Genomic DNA, 19,890 nt, shown 5'->3' with positions numbered 1-19,890 from the left:
ATAGGAATGAAATTGTAAATTCAAATTAATCACTACTATAAATTCTGAAAGAAGAAAATGTGCATGGTTTTTATCCATTTGAGTGCTCCCTTGGATTTGCACAGGGATCCATTTCAGCAGAGACCTGGTGAAGTTCAGTCAAGCTCTGGTGTGTTTTGGGTTTCCTCAGGAGCACAGAAGTGCCCAGCTCCCTTTTCCTTCATGTTGCTGAGAACAGGTGGCCTCCTCCGGGGTCACCAATTATATTTAGGGCTGAAACTCGAGCGGGCTGGAGCCAGATTGGCTGTGCTAGCCACATGAGTAATTAAGAGCTGATGCACCAGCCTTGCTCTCACCCAGTGCTGCTCAGGAGGGAAGACTGGAGAGGCTTTGCTCCTAAGGATATTTACTAGATGTTGCTGGTAAGAACATTTTAATCACATTTGACTTGTTTTCCTTAGAGTAGGATCTTGAGCTGTTTCCTGATTCTGTAGTTTTTTGGGAGTAGTTGTCGTGCCTTGTCCATGGAAGTCAGATTTTCTGTCTGGATGACTAGTTGCAAATTGCAGTAAGAGGAAAGGACCTGGAACTGTGTTTTGGAAGTGTAACTGAAGATTATAATAGTGACAGGTTGTATAGATTGTATCCTTACATGCAATCCCTACCTCTTGGGTTTGTTCATAAATTTTGGCCTACTTTTTCACATGACGTCACTTATTAATTGAGTTATTCTTCATTTATTTTAATAGTTAACATTCTGGTTTAACAAATTGATGGGTTTTTTGGTAATTTTTCTCAACATATTGGAACTAAAAAGGGACAGTATTCTATGTTCCTATATTTAACCTGCATTACTAGACTTCACTTGCCTCAGAAGGAATTGCAGTTTAGCCAGCTAAACAAAACCACCCCGTCATTTGGTAGTATTAGCTTACACGGCAAATATCTTTGGACTCGGGAACAGCTGTTCCAAAGCCTCATCCCCTACCAACATTAGAAACAGGGCTCTAGTCTCTGGTGGAGAATTGTAGCTTTGCCTCATAGCAAAATCATTGTGTTAATTAATTCGTTTAAAGGTTTTGACAGTAATCTGTACTTTGTAATTCAGCCAACTGTATGAATTTTCGTATTTTCCAGGTCTGAAGAAATAGAGAGAAAAAAGCCACAAGAACTAAAAAAAAAAAATCCCAGAGCATCTGTATAGGCTAATGCTGGGAAGACAGAAATTGCCTCCTTAACCTAAGGTCACTTAAAAAAAAAAATTACAATCTTCTTCTACATTATGCTTTTACTTGTGAATGAATATAGCCAAATATACAGATAAAGCTCCCATTCAAACAGGAGCTTGAATAATGTAATGAAATGGTATAGAATACTCACAGAGAAAAGAAAAATTCTTCAAATAATTTTGTTTAATGAAAAAAATCAAATCATACTTCAAGAAATCTCTTCCTCTAATTTTTTTTTATTTTCATTGAATTCCAATATTGAAGTTACAACTACTAGAATAAAGTATTTGTCCAAAACGGTAATTTATATCAGTATGTTTGAAACTTAATCCAATGCTTTCCCATAGTAGTGAGAAACAAAGTAACGCCAGACCCCAACTTTTGTTCTCTCTGTTGTTCAAGTTCTTTCACTGATTAGCCAACAACGTTGTAATAATCTGAATAGTTACTAACTGTGACTCAGGCACTTTATGAACTTGACTAGTAGCTTTTCATAGTACTTTCAGTCTTGGGCTAATACTGTATATTCACACTTTCATTTGCTGCGTGACCAGTGAGTTGGGGAGAGACAGAAGAATACCCTCAAAATGGAGGAAGAGGAATATGAAGAAGTTGTGGAGGTAAGAAGAAAATCTGAGAGTGGAAATAGTTGTTTCCTGCCTTGTGAATGAATATATTGATCACTTTAATGAGACGTTGCTCATGAGCATAAACGGTTGCTTGCTATTTGCTCTCTGAAAATTAGGGTATGATTAGATATCTATTAAATAGTTTGATCAGTAAAAAACAACAACAAAGTTGCTCTCAGTGGAGCAAAGTCTCCCTGGTTCCTGTCATAGTTTCTCTGTTTAAATAAGGATTGTAATCATCCCACACCTGCATCGCGATGTTTTGTGATTACTCTTCTGCATAATTATAGATGCAGTGGGCTACCTCTTCTCCCTGCCGGCTGCCCTCTGTCATCCAATCCGTGCTAGAGAGGGTGACTTTGGAAGCCGCTTTCTAGCCTCACCTCTGTGCCCACTGCAATGCAGAAATGCAGCAGTTTTGTGCCACCACGGTACCATTAACCAATTTAGCCTTAGAAGTTGCAGGGATGGAGCTAGATTTAAACCTGTAGATGTCCGTGGAGTTGCATCAGCAATTAACTTGCCGATAGGTTATTTAAACTCACAGTTATATGCCTAATTATTTAGTTTCAGCAATTTGATTAAAAGAATCCCCAGGAACTGGGGAACCTACAGCTTACTATTATGAGCGAGTGCTATTGGAATAATGACTTTGCTTATTGAAACAGTATACGAGGTTAAAAAACAGTGTGGTCTTACCTGTTGCATTATTACTGTTCTGAAATGAAATTATGTGTTATGAAATGCATAAGGGATTATAACAAATTGCTCAGTGTTTGAGGAAAAGAAGATAGTACAAATGTAGATAATCCACAACTCTTTATCTCCACACTATATTCAATGGACCGTTGATTTCAGGCAGTGTTACAGCATTGAGCCCTGACTGCTGAGTTTATAAATTTCAAACAGTGAATGAAGTAAAGTCAAATGGTTTGCCAGTTGAATTAGTTAAATGTGTTTTGGAAAATAAGCATTTACTGTTCAGAAAGTCCGTTTTAAAGACATTGTACCACCTAGTTACAAAGACACCAGTCCTTCATTAAGTTTCCTATTACCATGTTACTTGTAATTGCCTTTATGCTTCCTGAGCATTATGTGCTCTCTGTAACAAAATGCATATTTATTTGCTGTCAATGTTTATTTGTTGCTGCTGGAATTATGGTATGTTGGGTTTTTTGTCTACACAGCTGTTTTCATTCTTTGTTTTTAATTTTCACCAACTGCCTTCCTGTAGCTGCATCCCTAGGACAGACCAAGATGGTGCTGCTTTAGTAGCTTCCCTCCAGATATTCACAGTGAGAAGTTAAATAAAACAGGAACAATAGCATCTGGTACAATTTTAAGGCAGCTTAAGCCTTTCCAGAGTTTTCTTAATTAGAATTCCACTTCTGTGTGAATCACCTATTTTAAACCTATGAGAGTTCTATCAGAAATTAATCTTCCAAAAGAGTAGAAAACTATTGCTGAATAATGAGTGGCTGAGAAAATGTTGAGGATTTTAAGATACTATTTTTAATTTCTCTGGAGTTATTAGCCTGCACTGGACATTGTAGCCATTTGTGATGTGCAAAAAACCACAGTGAATGACACAAACCTTTGCTGCTGAGCTACTCAAGGCTTTGTGGAAGGTGGGTCAAACACGGTATAGGGCCAGCAAGCAGAAATTGCCTCAAAAGAGCCCAATATGAGACAGCTTGAAAAGTATGGGCTAGTTACGTGAACCTAACTTTGAGGAACAACTCTGGGAAAAGGGCTTAAATTTTAATGAGAGATTTTTTAGGGCTTGATTCAAAGGGCTTTCTGTTCCCACAGTTTTGGCATGTGACCCTGAGCAAATCATTGCTGAGGAGATTTTCAAAGATTAAAAACACATTTTACATTTTCTCCTTTCTGGAAGTCATAGAATCATAGAATAGAATCATAGAATCATTCAGGTTGGAAAAGACCTCTAAGATCATCGAGTCCAACCATCAACCCAACACCCCCATGCCCACTGAACCATGTCCCTAAGCGCCTCATCTACTCGTCTTTTAAATACTTCCAGGGATGGGGACTCCACCACTTCCCTGGGCAGCCTGTTCCAATGTTTAACCACTCTTTCAGTAAAGACATTTTTCCTCACGTCCAATCTAAACCTCCCCTGGCACAACTTGAGGCCGTTTCCTCTCGTCCTATCGCTTGTTACTTGGGAGAAGAGACCGACCCCCCCCTCGCTACAACCTCCTTTCAGGTGGTTGTAGAGAGCGATGAGGTCTCCCCTGAGCCTCCTTTTCTGCAGGCTAAACAACCCCAGTTCCCTCAGCCGCTCCTCATCAGACTTGTTCTCCAGACCCCTCACCAGCCTCGTTGCCCTTCTCTGGACACACTCCAGCACCTCGACGTCCTTCTTGTAGTGAGGGGCCCAAAACTGAACACAGTGTTCGAGGTGCGGCCTCACCAGGGCCGAGTACAGGGGCACGATCACTCCCCTACTCCTGCTGGCCACACTATTTCTGATACAGGCCAGGATGCCATTGGCCTTCTTGGCCGCCTGGGCACACTGCCGGCTCATGTTCAGCCGGCTGTTGACCAGCACCCCCAGGTCCTTTTCCGACAGGCAGCTTTCCAGCCACTCTTCCCCCAGCCTGTAGCGCTGCATGGGGTTGTTGTGGCCGAAGTGCAGGACCCGGCACTTGGCCTTGTTGAATCTCATATAGTTGGTCTGGGCCCATCGATCCAGCCTGTCCAGGTCCCTCTGCAGAGCCTTCCTACCCTCGAGCAGATCAACACTCCCACCCAACTTGGTGTCCTCTGCAAACTTACTGAGGGTGCACTCAATCCCCTCATCCAGATCATCGATAAAGACATTGAACATGACCGGCCCCAGTACTGAGCCCTGGGGAACACCGCTCGTGACTGGCCGCCAACTGGATTTAACTCCATTCACCACAACTCTCTGGGCCTGGCCGTCCAGCCAGTTTTTTACCCAGCGCAGAGTACACCTGTCTAAGCCGTGAGCTGCCAGCTTTTCTAGGAAAATGCTGTGGGAGACAGTGTCAAAGGCTTTACTGAAGTCCAGGTAGACCACATCCACAGCCTTTCCCTCATCCACTAGGCGGGTCACCTGGTCATAGAAGGAGATCAGGTTGGTCAAGCAGGACCTGCCTCTCATAAGCCCGTGCTGGCTGGGCCTGATCCCCTGGTTGTCCCGCACATGCCTTGTGAGCGCCCTCAAGATGAACCGCTCTATAATCTTCCCCGGCACCGAGGTCAGGCTGACAGGCCTGTAGTGCCCCAGATCCTCCTTCCAGCCCTTCTTGTAGATGGGCGTCACATTGGCAAGCGGTGGCAAGTTAAGCACCTTTGGAATAAAATAGCTGCTGTTTACTACAGCAGATGGAGCAACAACTTTAAATGGTTATTTTTTTCTTCATTAAGCAGCGAGGGGAGATGGAGGGCGAAAGCTCGGGGCGGTGAAGCCCCGGCGCGGCCGGTTCCCCTCAGCGCGGGAGGGCGCGGCGCTGTGGCGGGCTGCCGCCCTGGCGGGACGGCGCCATCGTGCGGCCGCCATTTGCTGTGCGGCCGCGAGCGGCGCCTCAGAGAGGGCCTCGGCAAGTGAGGCGAGCAGGGCGGCGGCGGGCTCTGCGTTTACACAGCGGCTCCGGGCCGAGCTGGCTTTGGCGCCTCCGGCTCCCGGCCGCTGTGGGGAAAGCGAAGCTGCCAGCGGGGGAGCAAAGCCCACAGAGCGCTGCAGGCAGGGACATAGCCCTTGTTGCCTCTCCAGTGGGAGATGCGTTTTGGTCAGGTCACTTGGTTGCACTGCAGGTTGCTGAAGGAAGAGGTGAGCAGGCTTTGTGCCATCATGGAAGATGAAGAAGAGGCTGACAGCGCCTTCATGAAAAGCAAGAGGCAGAGCCACACATGGCAAGGAAGGAGTGCCAGTTGGAGACCCTGGTTAAATGGGTAATGGAAGGTGGCTGTCAGGATGGAGAAGGCAGGAAGCTCATGGTTTCCAGCAACAGGAGGAAGGTTTGTGCTCCACCTGCAGATCTGCCACTTCAGAGTAGTTCTTTAGGCAGGTGGAGAAAGCCTCACAGGCAGAGCCCCTGTGCTTATGGATGGCTTTGACCACCCCAGTATCTGCCGGAAGGGCCTATGGCTGGGCACAAGCAACCTAGGAAATTTCTGGAAAGTACCGAAGATAAATTTGTTGGTGCAGTCGATTGATGAACTAACTAGGAGAGATGCTCTGCTGGACATGCTACTCACAAACAAGAAAGAACCGCTGGAAGATGCAAAGGTCAAGGGCAGCTATGGCTGCAGTGACCACGAGACTGTGGAGTTGAAGATTCAGAGAGGAGTGAGCAAGATAAACAGAATTACAATCCCAGACTTAAGAAGAGCAGATTTGGGCCTGTTCAGGGACCTGCTTGGGAAGATCCCATGGGAAACAGCCCTGGAGGGCAAAGGGGCCCAGGGGAGCTGGCTGATCCTCAAGAACAATTTTCTCAAGAATGGTTCAGTCCAATGTGCAGAAGTTGAACACAGCAGAAGGCTGGTATGGATGAACAGGGAGCTCCTGACTGAGCTCAAACACAAAAAAAGAAGTATGCTGATGGTGGAAGCAGGAGCAGACCACTTGGGAGGAACATAAAGACATAAGACATTATAAACTCCATTCCTACATGCATGGGCAAAGGTCAGCTGGAGCTGAAGCCAGCAAGGGAAGTGAAGAACAGCAAGAAAGGTTTCTGCAAGTGCCATCAGCAGCAAAAGGAAAGCTAAGAGAGTGTGGGACCATAGTACAGTGGGCAGGGAAGCTAGTGACAAGGAACAGGCAAAATGCTGAGGTACATGAAGCCTTTTTTGCCTCAGGTTTGAGAAGGCTTGTCCTATAGTCTTCGACATCTTTGAGATTCCTAGCAGAGATGTGGGAGTGAAGTAGTAGCCACAGCAGAGGAAGACAGAGTTAGGGATGACTTTAACCCACTGGGATGTACATAGTTCTGTGGGACCAGAGGGGATTGATCCAGGGGTGCTGAGGGAACAGGCTGATGACATTGCAAGGCTGCTATCATCTTTGAAAGCTCATAGTGATGCAAAGATGTTCCTGGCGACTGGAAAAAGACAGATGTCGTACCCATCTTCAAGAAAGGCAAGAAGGAAGATCCAGGGAACTACAGGCTGGTCAACCTCACTTCAGTCCTGGGGAAGGCTATGGAGCAAATCCTTTTCGAAGCTATTTACAAACACGTGAAAGACACGAAGGTCATGGGGAGCAGTGAACATTGATTTATCAAGGGCAAATCATGGCTGACCAAACTCATTGCTTTTTATAATGAGTTCACTGCTGCTATGGACAAGGGGAGACCAGTCAATGTTGCATACGATACCAGTGAATGTTGCATACCTTGACTACTTTAGGAAGAACTCTGAAACAGTCTCCCATAGTCTTCTTATTACCAAATTAATGAGATGTGGGATGGATAAGTGGACAATAAAGTGGGTGGAAAATTGACTGGGCTGCTGAGCTCAGAATTGTGATCAGTAGTACAAAGTCTAGCTGGCAGCCAGTAATTATTGGTGTCCTTCAAGGATCTGTAGGTAGGAACAACTCTTGAGGGCAGCCTTGGAGAGAGAAACCTATTACAGTCCTCTCAGCCTATTACCAAACACTTGGAAAATCCTAGGTTTTGGAATGCTGATTCTTTCTTTTAGTGTGGTCATCATTGTCTTCCCTTTTGCAGGTAAAATTAGATAATGATCCTTCATTAATTACTTGGGAGGATGATTAATTCAGGACGGTATTAAAAAAATCCAAACATTAATGCAAAAAAATGAACAGGTGTTCAGAATTACCAAGGATGCAAATGTGACTACATAGGTGCCTATGGACTACAGTCCTATTTCTCCAGAAGTGTGTTTTTAAAACAGCTCAACGGAAGCTACAATTTGCTATTCTGTATGATTTGGCCTAACAATGATTTTTTTTCTCTTTTTTTAATAGTACTACATTGAAGAGACAGTTATTGAGGAGGGTGAACCACATGAGGTAAAGGTCCCTGTGACATTGCATGTGGTGTATATATGCATGTAATTAATGCATAATGCTAAATTAGTGGCCTTTTGTATTCTGAGGACTAATTTTTCATCTTAAACACACAAGTATCAGTGAACAGTTGCTTCTTAATACTTTATTTCCTCTGCAAGACCCTGTTGTGGGATGATCTAAAGGACTCCTAGCTTGTTCTGAGCATCCTATCTGCCACTCTTTGGTTGCCATTAGAAGGGACTGTGGATGTGTCCATCAGAAAAGGACTGTGCTAATTTCTGTCTTGCCCTGTGTCTTGCTGATAGTCTTCCATTTGCTCTTGCCCAGCAGCTGTTTGCACAGGAGCTGACAAAATGAAGCAACAGGTTACGTTAATAACAAGAAACACAGGCAGGAAGATTACTTGGGTAACATGTTGACAGAAGCCAATCATTAGTGTTAAAGATGAACAGAATTATCGAGGATGTGAATGTGACTAGATATGTACATATGAACAACAGGCAGATACATGCGTTACACTTAAGCTTGTTAGGAAGAGAAATATAAAGAGATTCTGCCTGAAACCAGTTTACATGTATCAGTTCTGTTCCCTTCACCTTGTGTAATTTCACCAAAAAGTGGTGGTTTGCAGATTTTTTTTTTTAAATGTCATTGGTAACAAATATTTGAGTCACCAAGGAGTTATTACCATAATTTGAAATTCTACTTATAATGTAGATACAACCCAACTCTCTGCTATGTTACCATAAAATACTCTTTATGGCATAGGCTTATGCGGAAACAAAAACTTAATGTTTCACTTTGTGAGTGTGTTTCCTTCCAAACAAAGGATCTGTTCCCAAAGTCTTCCTGTATTTTTAATTTAATAAATACGATTTGATTAATACTGTTTGAGTGAGTAATCTAGGACTACACTTTTGAAGGAAGTGCCATCTTATTATTTTATGATTAATTAATCCACTGCGTTCATCAAGTGTTCTAAAATCCGTAGCCAGACTGGATTTAAAGGGAGCAATAGCATGACTGATTATTTCTGTGTCTGATTTGCATCAGTTTTTGAAAACAGTATTGTGGAATGAAGAATTACATATGAGCACGAATGTCTTTCTAGCTAATGTGTTTAGACCTTTAGTCTAATGCATTAGCGTCATGTGGTCCTATGAGTTATATGAAAATAAAAGCATTGTTTTGCACAAAATGCCATATTTTCAGAATCAAGCCTCTCCAAGTTTTAGAAATACATTACAACTTTTTATAAAAGCACACAGCTTCACTGTTTTGTTATAAAGCTAACAGCAGGTAGTGCTGTTCTCAGTGTTCGCCTAGACAGGTTTCAAACTCTCCAGTGCTTTCAGTGCCAAAATTTAGATGAATACTTGTATGTTTGAAAATGGTTGTAAGAGAGACACTTGTGGCAGTGCTGAAGTAACTAATAACATCTTGGGACAACATTAGTGAAATGCAATTAATGTTCACATAAATTACAAAAGGTTTGTTTACACTTCTCAATTTAGTGTTTAATGCTTGGTGCATTTTCTGGTCTGCCTCATACTAATGCAAATAGCTATCAGAAATCTCAGCTTCATGCATTCCCTTTTAAAGGCGCTTTTTTTTTTAAGCTAATTCATATGAAATAAAACTTGACACTTATTCAGGTGATTTTGGAGCACATTTTTAAGTTGTAATAATTATTTTTAAATGCTTTTAGTTAGAATCTTAGTATTAAAATTATTGCTTACAGCAGGAATATGTTGATAAACAAGTACATAAACCATTTAAATTAATTAAGGGCTTATTTCCAATGGATGCCATATCAATTGATTATATAAGTATCTCAGCTATGTCTCTGCCATGATTGTGATCTGGCTATGAGAAAATGTAGTTTAGTAGACAGTGGATTCTAGGTATTTGTTCAGTCAGCTGGTGCATCGTGTACTTACTACAAGATCCCAAAGACTTGGTCTTGTCTGTCTGCTATGTCCATTCCTTTCCTTTTGCAAGAAGAAGATAATCTTTTTGAATGACTGTATGCACCTTTGACCTGCATTCACAACTTTTGGTGACATGATTAGGAGCCCTGGCCGTGCGACGTGTGTCTTCAACACGACTTCAGCACCGAGAACGTTTCTACGCTTTGGTTTTAGCAGCCGGTGGTCCCACCTGAGAACTCCCCTGATGCCAGTGGAAGTCATGCATATAGAACAGAGACAACAGAAGCCCCACTCTTCCAGCTCCTCTGGAGAATAATTACATGAGTTTGATACAGAAATCAGCCAGTCAGTTAATTCCTTGTGGTTTTTTTTAGGTTGGGTGATGTATAGTAGGGATACTGGGTAATCCCAGTAGGAAAAGTCTCACTGATTTTCTGTCTTGCAGGTGGTTCCTGGATAAGAACTGAGCATACTTTTACTACATAGGGAAGGTGAAAAATGCTTATCATAAAATGATGATTTATAGTTATAAAGCAAGTAATTATTTTTTTTCTTTATTCCCAGGTGGTCACTGAGATCACTGAGACCATTAGCACAGACTTCACAGGTCCTAAAACTACCACCACCTATACTGTTGAGCGTGAAAAACCTTCTGTTGAGGATGCAGCACCTCCAGTCAGAAAGAAGACAATACGAACAAAAGTGGACCCATCTAAGTTTTTGACGCCTTATCTGCAACATAGTAATAAAATGAAGGACCTATTCAGTGAGGTAAATTGTCCCATGTCTTTTATTTCTTGAGGAACACCAACTTTAAAAATATTTAATAGGTATTATTGCAAACTTTCATACTACTATTTTGTCTCCTGTACTTCATTTCATGATGTGTATTAGTGTTATTTGCTTCTTTGAATTAGCCAGTGTCTTGCCCATTTCCTGCTTAAGTGCATTAGGTAATTGTTAGGCACAAAAAGTGGCTCGAGACAGATGGCTGAAGATTGTCAGAGATGTCAGTTAATAGGACTCCTGCACTCTCTGACTTGGATATCCGAGTGAAGGAAGATAACGGACTAATGTCTATTGAATAGCAAACCTCAGTATTTTTTATAAGAGTATATTTCTCTATCCTTCTATATATATCCAAGAAAAATCCTTGTGCACAGTATATAGGAGCAAGCACCAACCTAAATTCCTGGTATGGGATACCAAAGTCCAGTAGACCAATACTGTAGGTTGTTGTAAAAAGTGGAAAATGACTGCTCTGCGCAGATGTAGATGGTGTCAGATCCCTTTTCCTAAATGTTAATGTAATGTATATTACCTACCAGTGTTAATATATATTACCTACCAGTGTTCACTGTTAAAGGATTATGTGAGATCATAGGTCTAGGACTGCTACCCTCACCCACATATTTTCCTTATCTTTGGTCACTGAAACAAATGACTATAAATTTATCAATACTAAGCGCCTAAGGAGAATATAATCAATTAGGGGTCATCTAAACCAGGCTAAAGTTAGAAATGGATTTTTTCTATTGTGTCAGATGGAAGAAAGTCAGTTGGCTAAAATGAGCATAACTTGGCAAATGTAATTGAGTAATGCTAGTTTGTATTATTGAATAATCTGCCCCAAATTCCTATACTAACCACTTAAGTAAATCAATAATTGCTACATACATTTCTGCCAGAGCTTTAGGATATGTATTAATTATTTTTGTCATTATTTTCTTTCAGAACAAGTACAAAGAAAAATTTAGAAAAGAAAAAGGAAAGCCATATGCTTCCACAATTGATACCCCAGAAATTCGGAGAATCAAGAAAGTGCAAGACCAGCTCAGTGAGGTAGGTAACAATTGTCATAAGAAAAAAATATTTATCAAGTGGTAAAGGAGCAAATTAAGTCACAATTTTAAATGTTAGATAAGAAGTGATATTTTTTTGATTATATTGTGATAAGGCAATCTGAACGTTTAGCAGAAACTTTATCAGATTACAAGAATGAGAAATATAGAGTATATGACAAATTTGAGTTCTATGATGTAGGTTTGAATTTAGGCCTTTCAGGAAGGGAGATGTGATGGTTCCTTTCTAGCTGAATAATAGCCCTGCTTCATTGTCCCTAAAGAGGTTTGAACATTTCTGATCAGAAGTTACAGGCACGGGAGATGATGGTGATGCCCATATCATTGAATTTGAAGATTCCACACATGATGTCCTGCAGTCATTGTAAATGATGTGCCTGATGAATTTTTGTTGAGGTTAAGTTGTGTGCTGGGTAAATAACCCTAGAATTTTGTTTTTAAAATGTGTTTAAACATTTTTGTTTTCATAAAGCAACTAAAAGTCAGTTTCCTAAAGAGATACCGGAAAAATGATGCTTAGATGCTCCAAGTGTTGCAAAATTAACTTCTGTACATCTTGTCACTTACTATGGGATTGTCCAAGATGTGTTGTCCACTCTGTGTGAATCCCACTCTTAGTGATCTGCCGTTGAAAGCTAGACCAAGTACAATTGCCCCACTGATGCAGTGCCTCTAGTTCTGGAAGCTAGCTCATCCTCCCCTCTTTCTTTTAAGGAACGCTAGTCTACCTTTCAACAATATACCTCACAGTTTGGGAAACTGAAATCCACCTGGAAAGGCTTCTTAATTCTTCATACAGTAAATAGGGAGAATTGAGTCCCTAGGAATGGCAACCCCTAAAGTTGAAAGGGTAGTCACCTAACCTAACTGGTGTTCAGGAGAAGAGTGTGCATTAAATTCTACTCCACTCCTGACTTAGGATATTTTGAGGAATGTGATGCAGTAATCCATGCGCTAATGCTGATTGAGCCTGCTGTCAAGCTGGGAGTGGTATAACCGCATTAGGATGATTTTTGTGCCCAAGCTGCTGGTTTGCCATGGTAATGTGGCTATATTGTCTTTGGCACTACAGCTAGTGTTTACATGGTAATGGGCTGTGAAATTGAGATATACTGCATAGCACGGGGATGTCTCTATCTCATTATACAGGGTGGAAGTACTCTTAGAAAGAACTGTGTGATTACAGAAGGGCACTACCTCTAACTTGGATTCACACCTCTTGAGACTAACTGTCTCAAAGCTGCATTTCTTTCTCAGTTAATTCACAAAATCCATTTGTTTCCATAGGCTTCATTTCTAAGGAACAACTAGTCCTAAATCTTTATTGAATTCAGATTTTGGGTGTTTACAGTATTGAGTATAAAAATGTCAATATTCTGCTTTTAAAAAAAGCTGTCAGTTTTTGCTGTAAGCATAAATGTGTTTTGTTGTGCATTGATCTAGGTTAAATACCGCATGGCTGGTGAAGTTGCCAGAACTATTTGCCACGTTGATGAAAAGGCCAAGGATATAGAACATGCAAAGAAGGTGTCACAGCAAGTGAGCAAGGTGAGCGAGTTCTGACTTTCTGGAAGGGTTGTGAACATTAGTGGATCATGAGATTACTGATATGAATAAAGTTTTGAGCTCAGGGCACTAAAGCAATGTTTATAGAACAGTTTAGAAGCACAGGGAGAGGTAGCAGAGAAGTTGATAAAGCAAGTATAAGTATAATCTTAAATGTTTCCAATTGGTGTCTTCAAAAGTCACTGGTTTGAGACTTTCACTTTGAAAAAATCTCTAGAGCAGGTAGTTTATTCACAAATTTAAATATTTTTCTAATAATAGAGTAACCAACGTGCTGATCTTTCCTTCCAGGTGTTATATAAACAGAACTGGGAGGAGAATAAGGACAAGTACCTGCTTCCCCCTGATGCTCCAGAGCTTGTGAATGCAATAAAAAACACAGCAATGTTCAGTAAGGTAAGCAAAAAAAATCACAGGTCTAGGAAGCTGAAGTGCAAGAAGCATTCCAAGTTAGAGATTAATTCATAATGAGTATCCTGGCATTATTCTGTTTTTAAGAAACTCTATACCGAAGACTGGGAAGGAGACAAAACATTATTCTATCCATACAATGACAGTCCAGAGCTCAGAAGGGTTGCACAGGCTCAAAAGACTCTGAGTGATGTAAGTATCAAAGCCTGATTAACAGTTGGGTCACTGTTACAGTGTAACTTGATAGTCTTTGTGGTGGACTTTGACTAGATAGAAAAACTTCATAACAGAACAGAAAATGAAAATGCCTAGGTGTGCACTGATAGCTCTGATAGTAGTGCTATTTCAGTAGGAAAGTATGTACTCTATATTAGAATATAAATTTGTTGGCAATTTAATGCTGGATTATGAATGAATGAAATAATTAATTTATTAAAGTTCTTCTGAGGTAATCAGTAAGAAGACCTCGAGTATCTCTCAAAATGTGTGGCGAACCTCTCAGGGTTGGCTGTAAGCCCAGTTCACTGTTGTGGGTCTACAAATCTGTCTCTCTAAAACAGTGGTAAGAAAAGTCAAGAATTCGTGAGGCTATGTGATTTGCTGATACTTAGATAAGTAGAACTCTTCAACCGAGGATTTCAGGTCTCGCTTAAAGATTTCGGTGAATTTTGCAGATGTCCAGAAGTTCACTAGTCCATGTTTATCAGGAGCAACAGAGTAATATACTTAAACTTTCCCAGGGAACTGATTCTTTTTCACTGCCTCTTATCAAGACACTTCTCAGTAGTCCTCCAGAATACATTGATAGAAAGAGTTTATGCTGTAGTAGCTGTGGCCAGAACTACTTTTGTTAATGGTGGTGGTAGCACAGTTAAGAGTAAATGTTCTGATGCTTAGTTGGTAGTTACTGTTAATGTTTACTTCTTTCATATTTTCAGATTGTCTACAAAAAAGGGCACGATGAACGAAAATCTAAATATACTTCTCTGCCAGATCCACCTGATGTGGTACAAGCCAAGAAAGTGACAAGGCAGCTGAGTGATGTGAGTAGAATGCAGTGCTCTTCTTTCTGTAGAGACTTCACTTTTAGAGTTGGAGAGCCAAAAAGGTACCTAAAGAAAGGGAAAGTAAAAGAAAAGACCAGAGCTCATATGAAGACCCCTTTGATTTTCAGTGGCAGAAGTCAGTTCCTTTCTTCCTCAAGTGTCTTGGAGAAAATCCTGCCCAGTCTCGGGTGAAAGGCAAAACTTTATTCTTGTCAGTGAATTTAGTTTTCACAAAACATTTCTGCTTCTACCATACACACATTACTTCCTATTCTCCCTCTTTTTTTTTTGTTTCCTGCTTTACACTTTCTGTGTTTACAGGAGAAAATAGTAAACAACATTCGTTTTGCTGTTCTCTTAAATGTAAACAATGACATGTAAATATATATCTGATTTTGGAGTGAGTTACTTGCTTACAAGGAATAACTCCATTTTGCTGAAAAGCTGCCTAGGTCAACTGCGCGGAATACATTCTAAATGTTCATTTCAGTGTCAAACCATTGGACACGTACATATCCCAAGCATTAAGTTCATGGATACTAATCAGTGGAAATGTCTGGCAACTTAGATAACTGTTTCCTGATTTGCACACTGAATTAACAAGTAACATTCAACATTAAATTCCATAACTGTGTGGCATGATTAACCAAGACTCTGGCACCAGTCCCTGTCAATGAATTTTAGGTATACTTAGAATAAAACACAGCTGAGGAATGCAGGAGGTGAAGTGAAATACAGGAAGACCAACTTTTGCTGAAGAAACTGGAACTAAGTTGCATAATCTTGTAAGGCAGAAGTAGGATTTTAACTCAGTTCAGAATTTAGCTATTATGAAGAGGACATGCATGATTTTATTGCTGGGTATTGAAAATTATCAGCTGTTTAAGATTAGAGAGTTACAGTATTCACTTATGGTTCCAAAACCACTAAGAAAATACTGTAGTGAACCTGTTTGGAAGGTGAAAGAAGGTAGTATTTCATGTAGAGAAAATTTCTTTAATCTTATTCTTCCATAGTTTAAAAGCTAAATTGTCATCAAGAAAATTTTTAGACATGTAAAAAGCAAGATCAGTATCATAATTCTTTGAAATGAATAAAATAGAAAGCTATATAGGTATTTCTAAAACAATAAAATGTAGAATTTTTTAAGGTTATTTTTGGCATATATGTTCTTTATCGAAGTGGTAACAATTAAAAAGGCATTGGAGAAGTATTTTTTGTGATAAGAAGCTGTGGCTGAAAATGCATTTGGAACACAGTCAAAACTCGGGAAGATGTTTTGTTATTAGACAGAAAGGAACTGTCTGTTTGAACAGTTGATACTTGATTTCCATGTGCTTGAATATAGTCTAATAGAAATCATATATACCAGGCAATCCATATATTAAAAGGGTTTGCTTATAACAAGTTTCAGCAGCAATAACAATAATTCTGGCTTAAGGGCAATATTATGTCCCAGTATTATGTGACCAGTGAGAAAAAAGAACTAAAGGAATACGTTAGTGATGTGTCATAGAGAGAATTTCTTATGAATAACTGTCTTCTAGAAGGACTTAGTTTACCTATTTATCCTTTTTTTTTGGTCAGGGAAGGTACTAAGAGAATGCTAACTGAATACTGAAGTGCTTAGGCCATATCATATTTAAGGTGTTTTTGACAATAACTGATAAAGTGGTTGTAAGGCAGATGTAAAATGTGAAGTCTTTAAAAAGAAGACTTTTAAAACCAAATCTGTCAAATGAAAATTGAGCTGTATCTTGGGGATTAAATTTTATTTTTTGATTTCGTTATAGATTATTTACCACGAGGACTATAAAAACAAGATCAAAGGCAAGTGGAGTCAAACTCCATGCTATGATGTTGCAATTGCGAAAATGAATGCAGAAAATATAAGTATGGTAAGTGAATTCCTCAGAAAATCTTGAAATGAACAGCTTTATGCTCTGTTTATGCTAACATGGAAAATACTGATTAATTTTGCCTCCTCTATTTGTGGTATTTCTTTTTCCCTAAATAAGCTACTTTGTGGATGGCTAATTTATAATGTAAGTGCATATGATACATTGTTATCTGTTGGTCTCTGTTCCTAACAGAGAAAATACCAGGAAGACTTTGAAAACATGAAAGACCAAATCTACTTTATGCAGACTGAAACTCCAGAATATGAAGCTAATAAGCGAGTTTCAAATAATGTCAGTAAGGTATGTTATGTGTGCTCCCATTTGTTCAGCCTGAGTATAGTTCTGAAGTCAGGCCAGTTTGTGCTGAAACTGTTTTGTCAAGTGTCAAAAATATTTTCTTATATGCAAAAGATGTATTCTTGTATGCATTCCACTACGAAGCTTATAACAACTCCTAGCCATGCTTATGATCTTCCACGATAGTACCCATGAAGTGGAATTTTCTTTCAGTGAAGTAGAATTTGCTTCATTGTTCATTCTGATTATGTTATGTGCCTGATTTTTAGTTGGAACAAATCAATACTGTTAACCAAGACCAACTTAAGCTAGCTGAATTTGGCTCAGTATTTTCATATTTATTCATTCTCGCTCAGCATATCCCAGTGATGTTGTGCTGGCCCATCTTTTGTTCAAAATACAGAATTTGTTTGGCTTCTGCATTTTCTGCAATGGTATATGCATCAGCAAAGACAATCTTATGTCATTAATTGTAAGAATGTGACTATTCTGAGATGTCAACTGATATTTGAAAAATTACAATGTTTGGGGAGGGGCTTAGAGGTGGGGACATCTACTAAATAGTTCTCACTTATCTTCTGACCCTGCCTCCCATCTCGTCATCCATGCACTCCTGTGATCTGAGTGCCTTTCACGGTCCTTTACCATCATGAATCATAAGTTAAAAAACAGGAAATTTTCCTGAAAAGTTCAAGATGGTATAGGTTAGTGAGTGTTTGGCTTTTAATACTGATTTTAATACTGATTTTTACAACATCACCCTTTTTTATTTTTTTTAAAGACAAAATACAGAGCAGACTATGAAAAGAACAAAGCTATTGCAGATTATAATGTGCTTCCTGCTACAGAGAACCCATTGCTGAGGCAATTAAAAGCTGCAGGAAATGTGCTGAGTGATGTAAGTATTATCAAAGTGCAGCTGGGTGATTTTCAGTCATGTACAATAAACCAAACTCATCATTTCTTCACAAGGCTTCTCCTTTGGATCTCTTAGTATTTTTAGTTTTATAGACTGATATTTGTCATGAGATACCACCAACGAGAACAATATAGATAAGGAGTCATTGCTCCACAGCAGAGTGTAACAATAGCTGTGGCATGTTATGAGGGGAGTTAATTACTGTATAGTTCATTTAGATCCCTGTGGAAAGTGGATCACAAGATGACAGTTCTTCCCTTACTGTTTTAAGGAACTTCAGCTGATGCTGATAATGATAGAGTATGTGGTACTTTTGCATATTCATATATATTGTATTCTGGTTACTCACTGTAATGGCTTTCTTGATTTCTCTCTTCTTGCTGTTTTCATCTATATGAAAGAGATTGCATATTTCTCAGTGTCAGAAGTTCAAAAACCATTAGTCAGACCTTTCTGTCTTCCCTTACAAACCTAAGAGTCACTAAAAAAAGTTTTTTTAAAAAATCATTGGGGAAAAAGTGCCATCTGTTTTTCAGTCTTCTGGGAAAGCTTTTCTTTGCAATCATTTCACAGTTTTACTCTTGTCATTTTTAATGTGTTGTGAGTGAGTTGCAGTGAAATCTACTGCATTATCCGACATTGTTTTCTTTTGCAGAAATTATACAAAGAAGCCTATGAACTATCAAAAGGAACCAGCATGAATTACTGTGACACACCAAAGTTCCAGACTGATACTGTTCTGAAGAAGTTTAGTGATGTATGTATTTGATTTATCTTACATCGTTCAGTACTGACACTCTTGATTACTTTTGTTTATCAACTTGTGATTATTTTTCCAGGTAAAGTATAAAGATGCATATCAAAAGAATATTTTAGGACACTATTTGGGCAGCTTTGAGGATCCACATTATACACACTGCATGGAAGTTGAAGCTATGAAGAGTGATGTAAGTGTGGTAATCATTCTGTTTTCACCATCATACTTTAATTTCAGAGAAAGCTCAATTATGGTTTCTTACTGAATGTTGATTTTATTCCTAGAAAAATTACAAAGCAGATTATGAGGAGGAAAAGACAAAATGCTACTTCCCTCAGACCATAACTCAAGAGTACGAAGCTATTAAGAAGTTAGAGCAGTGTAAAGATGTAAGTACAGGACAGGAGTGGTTATCAAGTAGCCAATTACATGCAGAGTATCTGCTTCTGAGGCACATAGAAATTTACAGTGATTCCTGTTAACTTCAATGATTCTGAATTTGGCCTTATTAGCATATATGACTTTTAAACACCATATTCATCTGTATTTCAGAGCCTTTTGTGACATCTAGTGATCAAGACAGATATAGCACAATCTTTTTTTTAACAAGTAAAAACATAAAATTAGAGGAATAGTACCAAAATAAAGAATGAACCTCAAGCATTTACCTGCTTAAGCCATTAATTTTTACATTAATCCTTTAAAAGTACTTTAGTTACTTTATTAATACTGATTTTATTTACTTTATCGATACTTGGAAAATACTTTAAATATATATTTGTATATAATATACTAAAATGTATATAATATAATGTGTATAATATATTATAATGTATACTAGACTTTTTAATATTTATATACCTATTCAATATATTTTACATTCTTTAAAAATACTTTTGAAAATTTATTTGCTCTCTGATTATGTTAAGAAGTAACATTGTACATGACAGCACTTATCTACACGCATGCCATAACTGCTAGCTATCCCAAGTAATGCTACGTTGCTATGTCTTATAAAATAGTTTTGCTTATATGCATTTTCTGCAAATATATTTCTTATCTTCCTTCAGCACACCTACAAAAAGCATCCTGATCAAACCAAATTTACTCAAGTGACTGACTCTCCGGTACAGAAGCAAGCAGAGATCAATAGCAAACAGCTGAGTGATGTAAGTAAACTTAGAAAACATGTTGCTACATTCTGACATTATCAATTTCTGCACTTTGGCCACCTTCACTTTATCATCCAGTTTTAAGAGAACTCCTGAAATGAATGCGTAGGTGAATGTGTGTGCATATACACACACACAAGCACAAACACATTTGTGTGTA

General features: G+C 39.2%; 1 protein-coding gene across 34 annotated transcripts in view; it reads left to right on the top strand.

Annotated features, from left to right (window-relative positions):
- Positions 1-257: 257 nt before the first annotated feature.
- Positions 258-19,890, top strand: part of NEB (nebulin) — a 134,557-nt gene continuing 114,924 nt past the window's right edge. For 19 of the 34 annotated variants that reach the window (XM_076343188.1, XM_076343191.1, XM_076343193.1 and 16 more), the window contains exons 1-17: positions 259-401; positions 1,117-1,223; positions 1,763-1,828; positions 7,824-7,868; positions 10,364-10,570; positions 11,534-11,641; positions 13,105-13,209; positions 13,519-13,623; positions 13,726-13,830; positions 14,577-14,681; positions 16,478-16,582; positions 16,778-16,885; positions 17,664-17,780; positions 18,457-18,558; positions 18,641-18,748; positions 18,843-18,947; positions 19,629-19,727. In XM_076343188.1, the coding sequence (XP_076199303.1) occupies positions 1,796-1,828; positions 7,824-7,868; positions 10,364-10,570; positions 11,534-11,641; positions 13,105-13,209; positions 13,519-13,623; positions 13,726-13,830; positions 14,577-14,681; positions 16,478-16,582; positions 16,778-16,885; positions 17,664-17,780; positions 18,457-18,558; positions 18,641-18,748; positions 18,843-18,947; positions 19,629-19,727 (1,557 nt within the window). In that variant the 5' untranslated portion in view covers positions 259-401; positions 1,117-1,223; positions 1,763-1,795. Of the gene's footprint in view, positions 402-1,116; positions 1,224-1,762; positions 1,829-7,823; positions 7,869-10,363; positions 10,571-11,533; positions 11,642-13,104; positions 13,210-13,518; positions 13,624-13,725; positions 13,831-14,576; positions 14,682-16,477; positions 16,583-16,777; positions 16,886-17,663; positions 17,781-18,456; positions 18,559-18,640; positions 18,749-18,842; positions 18,948-19,628; positions 19,728-19,890 lie in introns of all 34 variants that reach the window. The other 15 variants (XM_076343178.1, XM_076343177.1, XM_076343158.1 and 12 more) reach the window with 2 other exon arrangements.

This window comes from Aptenodytes patagonicus, chromosome 6 (genome assembly GCF_965638725.1).
Source record: "Aptenodytes patagonicus chromosome 6, bAptPat1.pri.cur, whole genome shotgun sequence".
Lineage (NCBI taxonomy): Eukaryota > Metazoa > Chordata > Aves > Sphenisciformes > Spheniscidae > Aptenodytes > Aptenodytes patagonicus.
This window is presented reverse-complemented; position numbering and strand designations above follow the sequence as displayed.